Here is a 19,176-nt window from a genome sequence, read left to right as displayed (position 1 = left end):
GTTCAGTACAGCATTCCCTAAGAGTCATCTTAGGACTACTTAGTACATTTTCAAACCTACATTAAGATTACAATTAACATTAATAAACAATGTTCAGCTAACTCATATAAATTATGAATAAACAGGCTACTAATAGGAACTGGTTGATTAACATTTTTATTACACAGGTTCTGTACAATCCATTTCACCATTTAATATATTTCCATTTCTCCCAGATTAAACCCAAATCGTAATAAAGTATTTTTTTTCTAAAATCATTTAACTTTTGATCTCTTTTCCAAAACTGACTCACTTGAAGATTATAACCTTCTTTTTAATTATAGTGAATTTTTTTGCACAAATTTGCATTTCCCCCAAAAACATCCCAGTAAGGATCCTTCCAGCCTGTACATTAATGCTACTATTGATGCAACTGTATTCAGCCAGTAGTACAAGACAAATATATCCAAAAATATAATGAAGTTTCTTGTTTTTTTTACAAGACGTATGTATTTCTAGGTCAAGCGTGTCAAAATAAGACAACTTTTGGCTTCATAAATGACAGTTCCATGGAAGAAGTACTAATCAGTATAAAACCATGTTCACATTGAAAAATGTTTTTAATGTGAAATTTTGATAAGAGTAACAGATAGATCTTTTACATTATAATGCATCTTTATGGTACAAAATGATTTCCAGTTTTTTAGTAAAGTATATTTTCTTTCATAATTTTTGGTGTTTCACAGTTTTTCATGAATTATTTATTACTGTTAATTCAAATAGCTGTACTGAAAAGGAATTCTCTGATTTTTTTGGAATTTAGTTAACATACAAACTTACTTCAATAAACTGCAGCGACAACTGAACAATAAGTGTTAAAGTGGCAGAAAAAAGGTAAATGATTAATATTACCAACAGAGATTTCTGTATAAAAACCATTAGGAAGCATAAATTTAATGATGAAAAAAAATTTACTGATGGACAGAAGTTTATAATCTGGGCATGAATTAATGTTCTTCTTAAGATATACTAAGTCAGCTGAAAGTTTGCCCTTGTCTTTGTCAACTGAACTGTCAGCTGGTTTAGGCAGAACAGGTGAGCAGGGTTTGTTGTATCTATCTAATCAGATTACTAATAACATGATACATTTGTATATAAAATGCAAATGCATTAAGAATCTTGTTTTACAGTTTAATTGTGAAGTAGTCGTGCAAGATAAATTTAATTTGTTTATAATTGTCCGTATTTTGGTTTTTCATATGTTGAGTGCATTATCCTGTGTATAATAGTTTTGTAGTTATATTTTAATATTAGTGAATGTTTATTTTCTTGCATATTTTTAGTATTCTCCAAACAATTATGGAGGGTTGTACATTAAAACTTAGAGAGGGAAAACTCTCCATAGTCAAGCTTGGGAAATTATATGGAATGTTAATCAGTTTATGGAAAGAAAGGCCAAACAGTTCCAAGAACAGGTGGTTCCAAGGCATATAATTTATTATTCCTGTGAAAATGTGTGTACAGAGAACTGTTGTTGCATGTGAGGTTTTGGCCAGGACTGTTAAAATTATTAGAAAAGAATGGGTTGTTGGAGGGTGAATGCTCATTTCAAACCTCAAAAAAATATATATGGGAAAACAGAATTACCAATTTAGACAGTATCGATAAATGCTTAGTCAAGCGAATTGTTTACGATTTCTATTTGCAAGAAAAAGGCCTACAGCAATAAACTGAAAGAGGCTATTAATTTTCATGGTGGTGTTTGGAGCATCAGGAAAATTTTGATATCCTTACGATTTTGAAGGAGAAAAACAAAAAAATAATAGAAATATTCTCATCATAAATGATAAATATGAGAACAAAGAGTATGTTATTTAAGATTTATTTAACACTACAGAGAAAAAAAGTCCAATTGTTTATGTAGATGAAACATACATCTTATATCTTAAACAAAACGTGGTCGGATAATTCTGATCAGGGCATACTTTGTTTTATATCAAAAGGAGACTAAGGGATAATCATGCATGGTGGTGGCAAGATGGGGTTTGTAAACAACTCTCTGCTGATATGAAAAAGTAGCATGACAAATGGGGATTATAACGATGACATGAAGTACAAAGATTTCATGAAATGAGTGGAAAACAAACTGTCCAAATCTACCCTGTAATTGGTTGTAGTGCTGGATAATGCTGTGTTCCGTAATAATCAATAAGATACGGCACCTACCACAAAACCTATGAAATCAGAAATGGTATCTTGGCTACAGGAGAAGCAAATACCATTTTATCCTAAAATGCTTAGACCAAAACTTTATAAACTCGTTAAACTGCACAAACCAAGGCATAAGATGTATATTTTGGATTGCCTTGTGAAGCACCACACCACCATGGATTTAGGTTTTAGATCCATTATTAAAAAGCATTAAAATATTGATACAAACTAATAAAAAAATTTTGACAATTGATTTACTTAAAATTTCACAGTACAAACATTTCCATAAAGAACAAATTAAAATTCCTAAATCAGCTTTATATAAAATTTGTCCTGTTTAAAAATTAGTGTATACAATTTGGATAATGTATTAGAATTCCAGTCAGGATTTACTGAAATGAAAATTAGGATTATTTTGCAACACTTTAAGTATTTAAATCATATAGTATTTTTTTTTTTTTTTTTACAAGTGATGCATGTTTTTCAACTGAAGTCTGCATGTGCAGGGTAAACATAAATTATTCAAACGTTCCTGAAATGTAACAAGAATTATCAGTATAGTTCAGTTAAGTATAACTCAGGAGCTTGTGTTTTTAAAGTAATTATGATATGATAATGTGTTTGCTTAATCTGTCATTTGAGTAGAGTAGTATTTTCTTAAATTTGCAGGAACAGAAAATTTTCAGCAATCAGTTGGCGGTTCCTGTTGATTGATTACTTCAATACAACATTAACAGCTTTGCCAAACATTCCTAAAATTTTTATTACACGTCATAAATAGTAACCTTTTCAAATCAGCATGGTTCCTGCATTAATAAAATTTTTTATTTCTTTAAAGTTTCTTAGTCAAGTTTAATTTCTTTACATACTAAGTTCTAGTTTCACTCAATTCCCTTCCTCCGAGTGAACTAACACCATTTGTTAGCTAACTGCCAAGTTAGCTAAGTTAGCTTCATTCTTTGTATTGAGTTCATTTACCTAATGGTTACATATGGCAGTAAGTCATTTAAATTTTTATATTTGTTAACTTGTAATGAAATTGTAATTATATACACTCAGAAACTGTAAAGGTGATTATTTGTGTGTTTAAATACTATTTTATAAGTAAAAATAATACATTTAAGCACAATATTCTGATTTTGTGATGGCACATTTTCCAAAATTAAGACTACTTATTTCTACATAATTATCTCACAAATAAATTCTTTTTTTTCTAGGTATGTAAGGAAGCAGCATTTTTAATATAATCAAGGATCCCTATTTCAATTAGTAAAAAATTAATCTGCATTCAAATAAAAAGTTTCTGGTGGTTAAAATGATCAAATTAAAATACTGATATTGTGAGAAGACTACTCTTTATTTACATTCATACATATCATCCTCATTCACCCTTTAAGTAATACCTTACAGTAGTTCCAGAGGGTAAACAGAAAAAGAGAGAGGTCAATTTCAAATTTGAAGTTTAGGTATGGGATTATGTAACCGGAATTTTCTATCAAACAATAATAGCCTAGTCTGACTGAAGTTCAAACTTGAGAGCTGGATAAAAGCCAAGACATTAACAATTCTGCCACAGATTTTGACATTATTTTTCAATATCATGTAGTTTTCGTATTAATTCATAGATTATTTCAGAAAAGTTTTCTATTATATTAGTAAATAATGTTTGTTTTCAATTATCAGAAAGTAATTGTTTTATGATTATTATTATGAGAAAAAAATATATAAATGAGTTTGTTTACTGCAAATGGAATAAAACATTACATTCAACTTTGCTACTTTTTCCGTATAAGGTGACACATACTTAATAATACAAAACATAAAGGAACAATACTCTATTGGTAGATTTACATTTACAGCCTGTTAACATTTTACGGCCTATCCTGATTTTTTATTGTTATAAAACAGTATGTCAATGTCATTATTATAAGATACTCCTCTTAATGTGAGTATTTGAAAAATGAGGTGCAATTTAAAAAATTTTATTGTTTATTGTTTTACAAAATAATATTATTTATCTTTAGTTTATGTTCAACAATGGAGATAAAAATTCATTTCACACATTAAAGGCTATTCATCAGGTCTGAATTTATTTAATGGAGTTAAAAATGATACATTACATAATTAAAAACTATACATTAAACCCATTCAACTAAAAAATTGATATATAGTAAACTCTCAATTACACGTGAACAGATTATCCACGAGAGGTTTCATAAATTGAAAATTTACAGTAATGTATGAAAAAAAAAATGAATATATAAAATGTCATGAAAAATGTGCAACAAAATAAATAATATATAGTAATAGTTCAACACATACTGGCGTATACTAGATTTAATTGACAGTGCATTTTATTTGGTAGTACTGTACATAGTGTGTTAACTCATCAGTAAATCATTGCATTAGTTCAGGGTATCATTTGTTTTAGAACTGTATACATGTCACCATTTGTTTGTCAACTTCCTGTGTCTGCCATTAATTTTTGTGTCTGTTAACTTTACAGTGCATATTATATTTATTTTTGTTTTTTTGATACTGTATATACTGTCTTCTGTTCATCAACTTTTGGAGTCTGTCGTGTGTGGTTTTACTGTACAGTGAATTTTTAATTTTTTTTTATCATATGGCTACAGAATGAAAGATAGTTGGTCAAAAATAAACAGATAATAATGAAAGTAAGACAACAACTTACGAAGATCTTGAAAAGTGTTACTAGAGTGGGTGTATCAGGTTTGATCTGAAGGCAATCCTTTATTTGGCCCTATTATTGCCGAGAAAGCAAAGTTTTTCTACAATACATTTGACTTACAAGGCGATTTGATGCATCATCTGGGTGGCTGACAAAATTCAAACATCATGATATTAAAGAAACAGAAATTTACAGTTAGAAACTTAGCAATGATCAAACAGTGGCTGGCAAGTTCAAAATTTTTCTTGAAAAATTGGCTTTGTCTAACAATTTTTTGCCAGAGCAAATTTATAGTGCAGACGGTACTGGACTCCAATGGAAAGCCTTGCCATGACGTACTTTGGCTTTTAAATTTGAACGGCAAGCACCAGGATACAAGTCCAGCAAAGGAAGACTTATTGTCTTGTGTTGTAGCAATGCTTCAGGGGAGCATAAACTGAAACTGACTGTCATAAGGAATACATAACAGTCCTTAAAAGGTTCAAGAGCAGAACACCTTCCTGTTCATTATTATAACCAAAGAAAAGCCTGCATGGAGATGAATATTTTTGAAAATTGGTTAAAAAACATTTTGTTCCCAGGTTAAAGAATATCTCGGCTCCAAAGGCTTGCTGCAAATCGACACTGCACCATCCCACCCAGGATTCATATGGCAAAAAATTTTAAATGCAATGATTCATTTAACAAACAAATAATAAACGAATATTTATGATGTAACTGTTCTTTTTAGCCTATATACTTTATTTAACTGATTAAACATTTTAGCAGAATATGTATACATCTCAGTTCAGTAAACATTTTATGCAGAAAATTACTCAGGTTAAAAGGCTGGTGTTCAATTATATTCAGTATAATTTTAGCCATATAAATGTTACCAAGCAGTAAATATAGTTAAATGTCTAGCTATATTCAGAAATGGTCTATGATCACTTAACTCATGTTAAACCACTTAGTCAAATTATCACCTAGTTCAGAGAATAAGCAGCTCCTAGTAGTATTGGAGGGAATATTTAAACTCAGTTCAGTTCATTGCATGATTACTGGTGGCACTTCCTTTCCATTCATTCAGTGCTTTGTTCCTAATCATCCAGTGCTGCTAACATGATGCACATCGCAGCAATGATTTGCTGTCATAGGTTACAGTATGAATAGTAATGTTTCCTTAGAAATATATACTGTAAGCATGTAGGTATAAGAACCACATTTTACTGCAGTTCTAAGGCAACTTTGAAATTATACACGAAAAGTGACAAGACTAAAAAAAAAACAATTTACACTTTTAGAGGCATATAACATGGTAATAAATAATGCAACAGTTTTATAACTGTTGGATTATTAATAAATGTTCCATAAATCTTAAGACGCTTATAAGATTTATGGAAGTTAAACTTAATTATAAAGAAGTGTAATAATTAATTATATTTATACAGAAAATAATGTATAATGTAATGATTATAAAACTGATACCCAAATGCCTTTCTTCCTTTCAACTTCCTTTTTTTAATAAAAATCTGCCAGCTTTGTAGCAAAACTGATTCGAAGACCAGGACTGGAAGTAAAAAGGTTAAGATCATTGAATCAATGTCTATCAAGTTTTTCTTATGATAGACTTTATAAATAAAACATTTTTAAACAAAGAAATTAAACATTTTTAAAAGATCTCGTGTTATATTTATTACGATAATATTGTATAATATAAATCACAGATTACTTACATGACCCAAAAACTTTAGTTTATAGATGTATAAATTATTAATTTACTTATTTTTAATAATCATGAATAATAATGGTAAAATTTCATTAGTTTAATTTATTATCAGTAATTAATTACTTCAAATTAATTAGAAATAAATTAACACTGTTAAAGGTGTTTTCAACACATTAATTAATCCACAGTTAGAAAAAAAGATCCAAAACAATAAAGGCTATAATAATACTATCACATCAAGAAGAACATTACTTTAGATCAATTATCTAAAATTATTAAAAGCTAATTACATCATAAATATTATTTTAACTCAGTAAAACTTTACAAAATTACATTAATTATATATATATATATATATTCAATGAATTTTTAAAACTATTTTATATAATGGGATGATAAGAAAGAATCTTATTTTTACAACAAAAAAAAACTAAATATAAGTATGTAATGATAATTAGGCCTGTCTTAGGAGGATCATCTGCCATGTATGACATAATTATAGTTAACCATGCTATAATTTTAATTTATTGAGTACAGCTAAGCTCTTGTCAGTAGTTAAGTTTTTCCTAACAAGTAAAATGTTCAGTCAAAATAATAACAACGATCAGTGTTGTCAAGGTATTTTATTTAGCTAGTAAATATCTGTATGCACACAATATACTATAAATTGCAGACAGCCCCCTCTCAAATGTGAAACGAATCTTAGAAAAAAATTTAAATAACATTATATTACATACCAGTTCTTTATATATATTTATATATATATATATTTTAATTTACCTTAAAAAGTAAACATTTTCAGAATAATTTTCCTCCTCTTTTATAAATTTTATTTATTTTAAACATTAATATGATTTACATTTTTACTATCTTAAGAGTTTTTTTATAATAAAATAACTATTTAAACTAAAACTTTTAGAAATAATAAAAGAGAACATCACCATGTGCTCTTAAAAACACTAAAAAACACACACACAGCATACAGAATATACTAAGCAGTTTAAATTGTAGAAAAATGGTAGGTAAGCCTGCTGCATAAGTAAGTGTTTAAATTAGAGACAATGATTCTCTTGATGGAGGAATATCAGTAATGAACTCTCTTGCTCTAAACATTTTAAAGAATTTTTTACTACATAGTTTAAAATAAGGTGAACAGAATGTTTATTGAAAGAAATGTTAAGAGAACAGAAAATACTTCAAAAACTGCCAATGCTAATAATAATAATATTAATAGAGTTTATATTATTTAATACTGTCTACAAGTTAATTATACTTCTTTTTTTAGAACTAATTGTTACAAAAATTAAAAAAAAAAAATTATTCTTAATTACTAAGAATGTATACAAGTATTTGAAACTTCTATTATTTATTAGATTCAATTATTATTATACTGATAGGGATACATCATTTCAAACGCGTCAATAATAAAAACTTTATATGCACTTAACTTGATAAATGGAATAAAACACTACAACTATATTAAAGCAATTTATATAAAATTTTAATAATTTAAATTAAAAAAATAATTTTTAATTAGAAACTAGTGTTTAAAAATTGTATAATTTATTATTTTATAATAAATGTAACAATTCATTTAAACAAGCCGCTATTTAAATTTCTGTCATTACACAATGCATAAATAAAAATAAAATGTAATATAATTTCTTCATTCTAATATAATTATTTTAGGAGCTTTCCCCATATTTTCCATCCTAATTACTATGAAAGTGAATAATAAGTGTTTTATACTAACCATTATATTTAAGTATTAAATCAAAATTATTACTTAACAGGTTTTTTAAATGTAATAAAATACATTTCTTTAGTTTAAAAAAATATTTTAAATCAAAATAACTATGTGAGATAATTATGGGTAGAAAACATGTGGTTTTTAACTCCTTGTCTCCCGCTGGTCACTATATTAACCACTGGCAATCAATTTTTCAAATTCAAATTTCTCATGAACCATTTAACATAGAAAATAGATTTTTATATGGATTTAATCACAATGCCTTGAATTGTGAGAAAATGTAATAACCATAACAGCCGTGTATGGTGTAGATATTTCACAAGGGATCAAACATACAGTACTTTTTTTTCATTGACGTCATTGTTTAAGTCATAGTATTTTGGTATTTTTTTTATTTTATTCTTATGTATATTAGCGGTTTGTTATCTTTTATATAATTGCTATGCAAACGTAAATTCAATAGAATAACAAGTGAACGTGACTTTTATGAAAGGAAGCAATAATTTTAAATTATTTTTTTTTTAAACCATACTTGTTCTTTATTCAAAATATTTTTATACATGCATCAAAAGCAACATATATATATATATATATATATATATATATATATATCAAAGTTAGATTTTATACTGGTTCAATGACAATTTTCTGAAATGTAGTGTTTTTTTAATTTATTTATATAATCAGTTTTTATCGGATATTAATAAATTTTACATCAAATTAACCAGAAAAGTCTATCGTTTATATAAATATAAAAAACAAAGGTCACTCATCATTAAAAAAAAAAATTTAATTTTTTTTATACCATATTTGTGCGCACGCAACATAATCAAATATTAACAAAAATTAATTTTTGTTGAACAATATAAATTAATAACGCATTGTTAACATACCCTAATTTTTTCAGATTTTTTGGATGAAAAACAATTCAGTAATAGCGAGATAAACAAACGTTTACCGAAATCTTGATTCGCGCGTGAAATAAAGCGAAGGTTAAGGGTCAAACTAACAGAGAACTATGACTTCCTGTTAATTATTCAATCAGTTATTGAAATTGTGAATATTGTTTAATTCTTCTACTTTACAAAATTTTGATATAAACAGTGCAAAGAGTAACTGTGATGTAACAATCTCTTTTTAAATTTTCTTTAAAATACTTTTACAATCTCTAATAACAGTGAGTATGACTAAATCGTCTCAGATAGTTAAGGAAATAAAAAAAAATACTGCTGAGTTAAGCAAGCACTAATGTGCCTAATGAAGATTTAATAAGAATAGACAGAAACTATTTCAAATAATAATTTAATTCTGAAAATGTATTTGGCAAATAGTAAAATTACATGGTATTTAAATTATAAAATTTTTACAACAATCTCTAACTAAATACTTATTTAGTGTTTTGTTACTGCATTTTTTTAATTTATTTTAAGGATTATATTTTCAAAATAATTTAAAGATAATGATATAAACAACAAGAAAAATATTAATCCACTTATCAGGACAAAACAAGGGCCTTATAGATCACAAAAAAATATTGCTTGGATAACAAGGATAAAAAAATGAAACAGTACAAATAACAGTTAATAAAGCTATATGCATAAAAACAGATCATACAGTACGACATACAAAATACATGCCATACATATTTCTAAAAAGGTAGTTGAGAAAAGCTAGGAAATGAAAAAAAATTTAAGGAAAATAGTTAAACGTTTTTTCATCATGTAAAATAATGTTGAGCAGAATAATAAGATTTTTGTGTCATTATCCACATAACATTGGCTACTTTTACTGGTACATAAAATTTATTTAAGGGAAACAACCTCCTCATCTATAATTTCAGTCCATCTATCATGACCCAGCAGCAGTCTTCTGCTAATTACTTGTAATATTTCTACTAACAGAAATTATTAGGTATAAATTATCATTTTTTTTTTTAAATATGAATTTTTAGTCTACTTACAAACACTGACTGACACGACATGCTTTCTCATCTGGTCTACTGTTAGGAAAACATTTTTTTATAACATTATAATTTTTCTATCTTTATGATTTTCTTTTTCAATTTATTCCTGCATACACAAACTATGAAACAATACTACTGTGTAAACTGGGCATTAAAATATACCAATGTTTAAGTTATGCCTGTTAGTGAATTAGTGATATTAATATTAAATATGTACCTCTAGAAATGATTTTTAAATTTATTTATCTAAAAATGATAGAGTTTTATGACTTTGAAAGTAATAAATGAGCTTTTCTGAACATTATTAAAGATGACAACTCTAAGAATTATATATTACTTCTCAATGCAGTTCTTGCGATTTACAGCACAATAGTAAGAATTAATGTGCTGATGATAATATTGTGCAGTAAAAATTTACAATCAAAACCAACAAACCAGTAACATATATTATATATAATAATTTTGTTATAATAATCCAAGAAATTAACTTCAAAATGAAATTAATACAATTAACTAATGATTATGAAAACAACCAATGAAAGTTAATAGATTTCTGAAAATAAATTCAAAAATAGCCACTACAAAACTTTAGTACTGTGCTTGTAGGGTTAGGTAAGTTATTTTCTATAAACATACAAAGTTAAGTTCATAAGTTTAATTACACACACACAAAACCTAATAATCTTCAAAAATGTTATTTACACCTAATTACAAGATAAGTTGTTAAGCACAAAAATCTCATAAATCTTCCTGTTTGTTCACTTTAATGATTGGACTTAAGATTTTGAAAAACAGATAATGGAACAGAACAACCTACAAATTCATTTCAGTAAAGCAAGCTATAGAAATAAATCTCAAAACTGTTACTTTGAGATTATATTAACAAAAAAATTTACAGATGACTAGGTATAGAAGGTGTGTGTGTGTATATATACATATATAGTTAAAAAGTAGAGTTTAGTAAACTAAACTCTAAACTAAAAATTGCTTTCTCATAGAATTAAATGTTTTTACATACTCACCAAAACAATTATAAATACAAAAAAATTTTTAATAAGATATTTAAAAAAATCTTACCCTAATTATACACCGGGATACGCATATAAATAAAAATAAAAATCAACTTCCATTTATGCTTTATAAAAAAAACATTTCTTAATAAATTATTTCTTTAATTTGTACATACAAGATATCCAATGAAAAAAGTGAATGTAGAATATTAAATAATACTATAACAAGTAGTTCTATACGTTAAATAAAAAATTGTTTTTACAGACTGTGGATCCTAGGTTATCATTTATAGTTATGATTACTAATCACACATGATTATGACCAACAGATTCCAAAAAGAATTATGAAAATAAAGAGAAGCAATAATCATAAAATCATATTTATTTTCACACTTTTTAATGATTTATGTTAGGCACATAAACTATTAATTCTTACAGAGATGGGAGAAGCCTTTAATTACATGAAATTTATTCAGAGAGTAAGGTTTCATTAGGTTTGTAATGTAAGCTTAAGTGGTGTGAGACTGGGTTAGTTATATGGGTTTATTCTATGTTATTTTGTTTCAGTGTGAATCCAAGAAGTATTGTTTACATTGATATTTTTATATTTACTTAAATCAAACTTATTAAGGATCTTTACATAAGTATCATGGATATGTTGTAATTTTTCAATACCCATTCCCTTTTCTTATTCTTGATCTCCTTTTCCTAATTATTGGTTCTACTGGTGCAGGTCTAACTTCAATAGATTCTCCATGCTGAGAATGCTGGGGACCTGAAGAACCAGTGATACTTGGTTTACAGTAAGGGAGTGGCCTGCAAACCAACTTAGGAACTGATATTGACTGATATGGCTGAAGTATTTGTTATCTAGAAACAAGGTCTCTTCTTAATCTTCCTTCAAAAAAAGATTAATAAAAATTACTAATACTACTCAAGAAAGAAAAAAGTTCTGAGTCCAGCCAATTTTAAGTTTAGCTTTAATGCTTTAGACAAAAAAAAAATATTAAAAATATGCAAAGAAAATGTATAGTTACAAGTTACAGCAAGTGTACAAATGTCACTGAGGTTTTACTAATAGTAAAAATGAACAAATATCACTGCTAACAATCTAAACAAAAAAATCTATTTTTAATTCTCAAGACCTAAAGTTACATAATAACAAAAAAATTCTAAAAATGGTAAACTTTCCTCACTTTACACTAAGTGAATATCAAGTGACAGAACTCATTGAAAAAATTACTAACAATCTGCAATTAAGGACACAAGTAGTACTACTAAACATCTATGTATTCAAATTTTGAATGGTTAATGTTTTACCCTGTTTCATAACAGACTTAACAAAGCAAATTCCATCTTTTTCTATACCTAAGAAATTACAGTGCCACAGAAACTTTTCCACAGAGTATTAACTCAAAAATGCAATAGGTTGAGTGTTGAAATTAGTGAATTATCCAGAAAGACACCAAAAGAGATAAGTTTAACAGGGATCAGTTCCATGATCAATATGATATACATCTATCATTTACTTTCAAGAATGTTTTAACGTATTTCATACTTGGATACATGGATGTAAATACAAGATAAAAGCATACATGAATATACCAGGAGCCAGTTTTATCTAATAAGCATTTTAATTTCAGATCAGGTTTGTGTAGGCAAATAGATAAATACAGCTTTAAGACAGGTCAGTATCTGAAATTGTCTCCAATCAAATAATACAATTCCAAGGATGCTGTGACTCTTAAGCCCCCAAGTCTTTGGTGCAGATCCAGTGAGTGTTAGGACAGTCACCAGGGAGGAAGGGATCAAAAGTAAGGAAAATGATTGTGAGAAGGAGATTATCTACCAGATGGATATAAAATGAGAAATAACTCCACTTTAAGGTGAGAGTTTTAAGGTCTCCTTAAAGCATTCTTTTTTATCTCTTAGGAGATTGGGATGTTACAGCCACAGAGCCAGGATGAATGACTGAAGACCCCCAAAATGGAGGATAATATTGTATATTATAGAGGTGAAGACTTAAACATTCATTTTTGAAAAACTGTAGGCATTTGATAACAAATACCATCAGTATAGGCCATCAGTGTACTTTAACACCTAATATCATAATTTAACATGTACCCTTTGGCTCAAATTCTTGGGTATTACCCTCTTAATTTATTATTACACTACAGTCATATTCTGGGATGAAAAGAATACACTCTTTTTATGGTTATGTTGAGGGAGATTCCAGATTACCTAGCCTCAATAAAACAAAAAAAATTATTTTTATTTTATGGCATTATATAGAGAAATTATATTAATAAATAAAAAAAAATGTAATAAAATTCAACTTTTTTTTAATCATACTGGCATATTGTAAATCTTGAATTTTACAAAGATTAAATGGTAATTTTTTAACTACATAACATTTGAAATTTCAGATGTCAAAAGTTTACCAGAATGATGTTTTAGATTTCCAAACTTATTAACTCTTTTAAGTTGTAAATATAAAATTAAGTGATTATAAGGTTTTTGGTTTGAATTATGGCCAAAAATGACTAACAATTGGGTATTAATTTATTGATATGAATACAAATAGTTATTTATTATTACTACCATCATGGTTTTTGGACAATCTCCTAATAAATTTAGGTTACTATATGGCTGTCAATTACTACCCAGAATGAAATCAGCACAACTGGTTACAATTTATATTAACTATTTCAAATATATACTACATCAATCAGCATTTTACTCAAATGCTAGAGCCATACAAGAACAAACACAGGAAGGTTCTACCTTACCTAAAAACTGCTTAATGGAAAAAGTAAGAGAATAAGATATATGCAAAAGAAAAAAATGTATGGGAGGTTTCAAAATGTTACCTTTCATGATTGTAAATTAAAAAGTGTGCATATCAAGAACAGTTTTCTAAGAAAACAATGCAATAGAGATTAACTGCTTTTAGTGAAAAATGAGAAATAATTTGATGACATTATTTTACTTTAAATATGCTGTATTTTTTGTCTAAAATGATGATTAATTCATTACATAAACGCAAGGCTGTGCTTGGAAATTTGAAACGTATGAAAAATGCCAAATGAGATACTACTTCTCCTTTCATAGAGTTAACTTTCATAGAACTACATTAACTAATATATTCCAGCGAGTCATAATAATATTCCAATATACACAATTTTTTTAATAATATTTTTATGGTATAAATGTAAATAAATCTATATTTAATTAAAATTGCAATTATCACAAAATATAATTAAAGGGTTTTATTTCACCTTGGTCTCTTAAAACAAATATCTAATGTCCTCTCCTTTACTGGGAGTTGCACTTGTCATTGTTGGATCATGGAACATCTTGTATCACTGAAGTACTTACCTATTTTTTTAGTTTTAAACATCATCTTACACATTTGAAAGTAGCTTATAGGAGCACATAATTAAAAATTCAATTGCTGTTATTTTCAGTAGTGATAATGCTGCATCATGCTGCTCAAACTGCTGTTTAGAGGTGGCTTGCCATTTTCAGCTTGTGTTAACACATCTACATTTTATACATGTTTTTTCACTTTCTACAAATTCAGTAATATCTGCTTTCTACTTCTAATCCTATATTATTGGCCAGTTTTATGGTTTCATTTTTAATTTCATTATTTTTTTCTTTAATTTCTTTCCAGCTTCTTTAGTCGCACACAACATTTAAGTTTGATGTAATTTGAACAAAATACTCACAAATCATTGAACTCACTGTTGGTACTGACTATGAAACCTGATTCATAGTATATCAGATGATAAAATATAAAAATGTGCAATGTAAATTATAACAATGCAAATGAAAATGCATTAATCAAAGAGGTTCCTATTAATGTATGTATATCATTCATTAAATTGTATTCATAAAATTTGATTTAGGAGATTTCAATTAATTTTTAATATGAGGAGTATAAAGGCCTCACAAAATATGAACAAAAAGTAAATATCAATGAATAAAAGGCAACAGTAATATCAAAAACCTTAGATTTGGATGTGTATGTACTTGTAAATAATACATATACCTGGATTATTCTTAATAGCTGACAAACCTTAATTTCTGAATAAACCTTGCAAATTTAACTTTTCAATACTCTGTACTGCATTTTTCATTAACCAACAATAAAAAATGTATTTAAAGCTGAATTTTTGATAGCATAATACTAGATTACAACATTGTTATGCATATCTTAAATCATTACCTTAATATTAATTTTTTTAAATGTGATTTAGTAAAAGAAAGTTTTTATTAAAATTTGAAACATATGCAATTATCAAATTAGAAAAAAATCTAAATAAATGCATTATTATATATATATATATATATATATCGAATTTTTATTACACATCAAAAATAACTTAGCAATTAACCATTCTTTTAAAAACAAATTGCTATATCACTTGCTTACGACAGAAGAAAACCATTTTAAATTATCATTCTCATTATACAAATTAATTTACAATACATTTGTTCATAGTATGATTAAATAAAATATTTAAAATACATTTATATACATATATTAATATGTAAGATACTTCCTAATCATCCCTCTTGTTAAATTCAACACATCCGCATATAACTAATAATAATACAAAATTGTGATGTTTAGCTCATATGTATTTGTTTAATCTGAGTCTTCACTAGGCGCATTTTCAAAGGCAGCGAGATCAGGTGAAGGTATTAGATCTTTGGATAATGCATACTCTATCAACGCAAGATGACAGAATATATACTGATCAGGCATTTGTATCGAAAATGCACGCTGACCCCGAATCCTTTCTACAGTACCTCTGACATCAATGGTACCTGCTTCCTCTAACCTAGATATGCAAATATCAAGCGTGCAAAATGTTCCTGCAACAAAATTATAAAAAATAATTTTTTGTTATAAATGAAACAGACATATTTTAAATCTTGTATATTAGATCAATGTATTTTACAAATTTTAAAATTTCATCCTTGTAAAAATTGTGTAGTATTTTCTGACATTCTTTTAGGCTTTGTCATCATAATTTTTAAACCTAGAAAATGAATGAAATTATTTGTTAATTTCATTTAACATCTGAACTTCATTACCTTCAAGTAGAATTTGATCATTTTTTGTTTTTCCTTTAAAGACATAATTTTTTAAATGCATTTTGTAAATTAAGGATGATAATAAACAAAGTCTTGATTTCTTAAAATATAATAATTTCACAATTTTCATAAATTTCAAAACGTTTATGCAAATTAATCTGTATTTTAAAAACTAATCCAGCAACATATATGTACTGCAAATATACTCTACGCATTTAAACACAATGAAATCTCTGTAAAATGGAGCAATGTAAACCTTCTCAAAATGTATGCTTTCCAAGACCGTTTTCAGTGTTTCAAGTGGGTAAACAGAAAAGAAACATGGATTTTACTTTTAATTTCATGTATTAAATTCATCTCATAAGATGAAAAGGAAATAAAAATTCAGAATAAGTAATTAAAAACAGAATGTACACAAACCACGATTTGTAAAATAAATAATGCAGTATAGGTGGCCACAAGGAATTTTGAAACTTTGACTACAACTAGTACGGTGTCTGTTATCCAAACTGAAAATATTCAGTTTAGTTTTCAGCGCAGAAGTAAATTGCTTTCTTGTAAATACAACTTATTATTTTATATTACTGGATGGTATTATGGATTACTTTTAAATATTTTCTAATTCTGCTGTTCATACTTTATAAATAATTACGATATTTTGCTATAAAAAAAAAATATTATTAAATTTTGAGTATAATCCAATTAACTAGTCCAGCATTTGTTGAACCTGCAAAAGCATTCGTCCAATTTCTGTTTCATTTTATTTGAGTTTTGATTGAAAAAAGTAGTCTCATTTTATAATTGGTTGTGTATTTTTGACGTTTTATAATTATGAGTAAACTTAAGTCTATAAAACTAAAAAACAAAAACGGCACGACTGTGAAATAATAAGTAGTGTGTATGAGTTTATGAAACAAGAAGGTGGATTTCTGAAGTCAGTACAGGAAGACTGAAACATCTGATTCACACAAATGTGAAGAAAGAACAGCAGTTGCATGTGAGGTGGCGCAATCCCAAGTAAGAGAAAAAAAACAGTTGCTACAAAAATTAACTGATGGAGACTTCTTTCTCTATTCTAATAAAATACAAACCCCAATGAAAAGCCTGCAAAACAGGACTACATGATTTTTACAAGTGTATAGTGAGACAGACTATAAAAAAATTTCATGAAATTCATAAACTGCCAACAGTAAAAAAAGATAATGTTAATAGTTAAAGATGCCATTGGTTATTCAGGAAAAGAGGAGTTTGAGAAAAATAATAAAAGAATTAGGCTTTAGTGGAGAAAAAATTAAAATAACAGGAAGGTTATCACTGAGCAACATGACAAGGTTTAAACATATTTAGTATCTTGACAGCCGTACAAAAATAGAACTGAAAATAGGCAATAGTGTGCTTCGATGAGTCATATATATATATATATATATATATATATATATATATATATTATCTTCTTACACTATCAATAAACTGTGGTGTAGTGACTTCAGATGATGGGTTGAAAGTTCCTATTTCAAAAGGCAGAAGATTTAATCTGAAAAATGGAATAACATATTTTTGGTGAAAATGGTCAGATATTAATTAAAAATTTTTCATTGAAGCAACTAAATTTGATATAACATATATATGAATAAGTCAATAATTAAATTTGTAAATGTAATAACGTTTAAAATATTAGCTGATTTGAAGTGCTGCTGCTGCTGTTGCTGTCATGGCACCAAGATCAAGATTAGTTGTGCCATCAGTAGTTGACTAATTGTTGTTTAGCACAAGATATGCCATCACATTTATTCTCCAACTTCTGGCCTATAAGCCTACAATCAGCAAAAAAAATATGGTAGTGGGCCACTGCTTAACAATCTATGAGCTGTATTTTGTCAAGTTAACACCGTGATTGGAAGCAGTAATAGTTTTAATTTTGTTGTTAGTGTTTATTGTTGTTCTAGTTTCATGTTTTGATTGTTTGATATCCATTTACAGTTTAAATACAGTATTCTGTTTTTACAAAAATTTATATATATTTTATTTTAGAATCAGTGTTTATGTTGCCTTTTAGGCTCAATGCATTTCTTATTTTTTAAGTGTAACTTTCAAGTGAAATATAACTAACTTGAAGATAGAAATAAATGTTTTATATTTGTGAAATATCTATGATGAAAACAGTTTTTCACTACCATTCTGATTAAGTCAGAATTTGTGTAATAATAGTTATTCTCTAAAAATAAACTATTTCAGTTTTACAATTCTTAAAAACTAGCAATAATGTAGTTTATATACAGTATATAGGTTTCAGGAATACTCCTAATGCATATTGTCAAACTTCATTTTATATTCATATAATTCATTCCACAGGACCTCACTATAAATTGCTCAATTTTGAAACTCTGCAAGACGAAAACCTCTTCAAAAAACATTTCTTACTCGGTTCCGTCAGGTTCCATTTTAGATACATTTTAGTGAACTAATTTCAACAGTACTTTTTACAAAGAATTACTTTGATATATTGTTTCTTAAAAACTTCTTATTTTTATTTATTTTGTCATAGACTGCAAAAAAGTGAAAGAAAAAAATCACTATTTGAGCCTCAGATACATGAAACTGTCTGTAGATGAAAGATACAAGAACTTCTGAGTGTACTCAGTATGCTACATCATTTTCACATTAGTTAAATGTTCTAAACAAAATTTTAAAACTCTTTGTAGCATATTAGCAATGTATAATATAATTATTTTAAATTAAATTATTGAAAAAAATCCA

At 27.1% G+C, this 19,176-nt stretch overlaps 1 protein-coding gene across 1 annotated transcript in view; it reads right to left on the bottom strand.

The window, feature by feature from the left end:
- Positions 1 to 7,198: 7,198 nt before the first annotated feature.
- Ptpmeg2 (Protein tyrosine phosphatase Meg2) overlaps positions 7,199 to 19,176 on the bottom strand; it is a 188,520-nt gene continuing 176,542 nt past the window's right edge. Inside the window, exon 12 of the mRNA XM_075365180.1 lies at positions 7,199 to 16,197. Within this exon, the coding sequence (XP_075221295.1) occupies positions 15,968 to 16,197 (230 nt within the window). The 3' untranslated portion in view covers positions 7,199 to 15,967. The remainder of the gene's footprint in view (positions 16,198 to 19,176) is intronic.

Source organism: Lycorma delicatula, chromosome 1 (genome assembly GCF_047948215.1).
Source record: "Lycorma delicatula isolate Av1 chromosome 1, ASM4794821v1, whole genome shotgun sequence".
Classification (NCBI taxonomy): Eukaryota; Metazoa; Arthropoda; class Insecta; order Hemiptera; family Fulgoridae; genus Lycorma; species Lycorma delicatula.
This window is presented reverse-complemented; position numbering and strand designations above follow the sequence as displayed.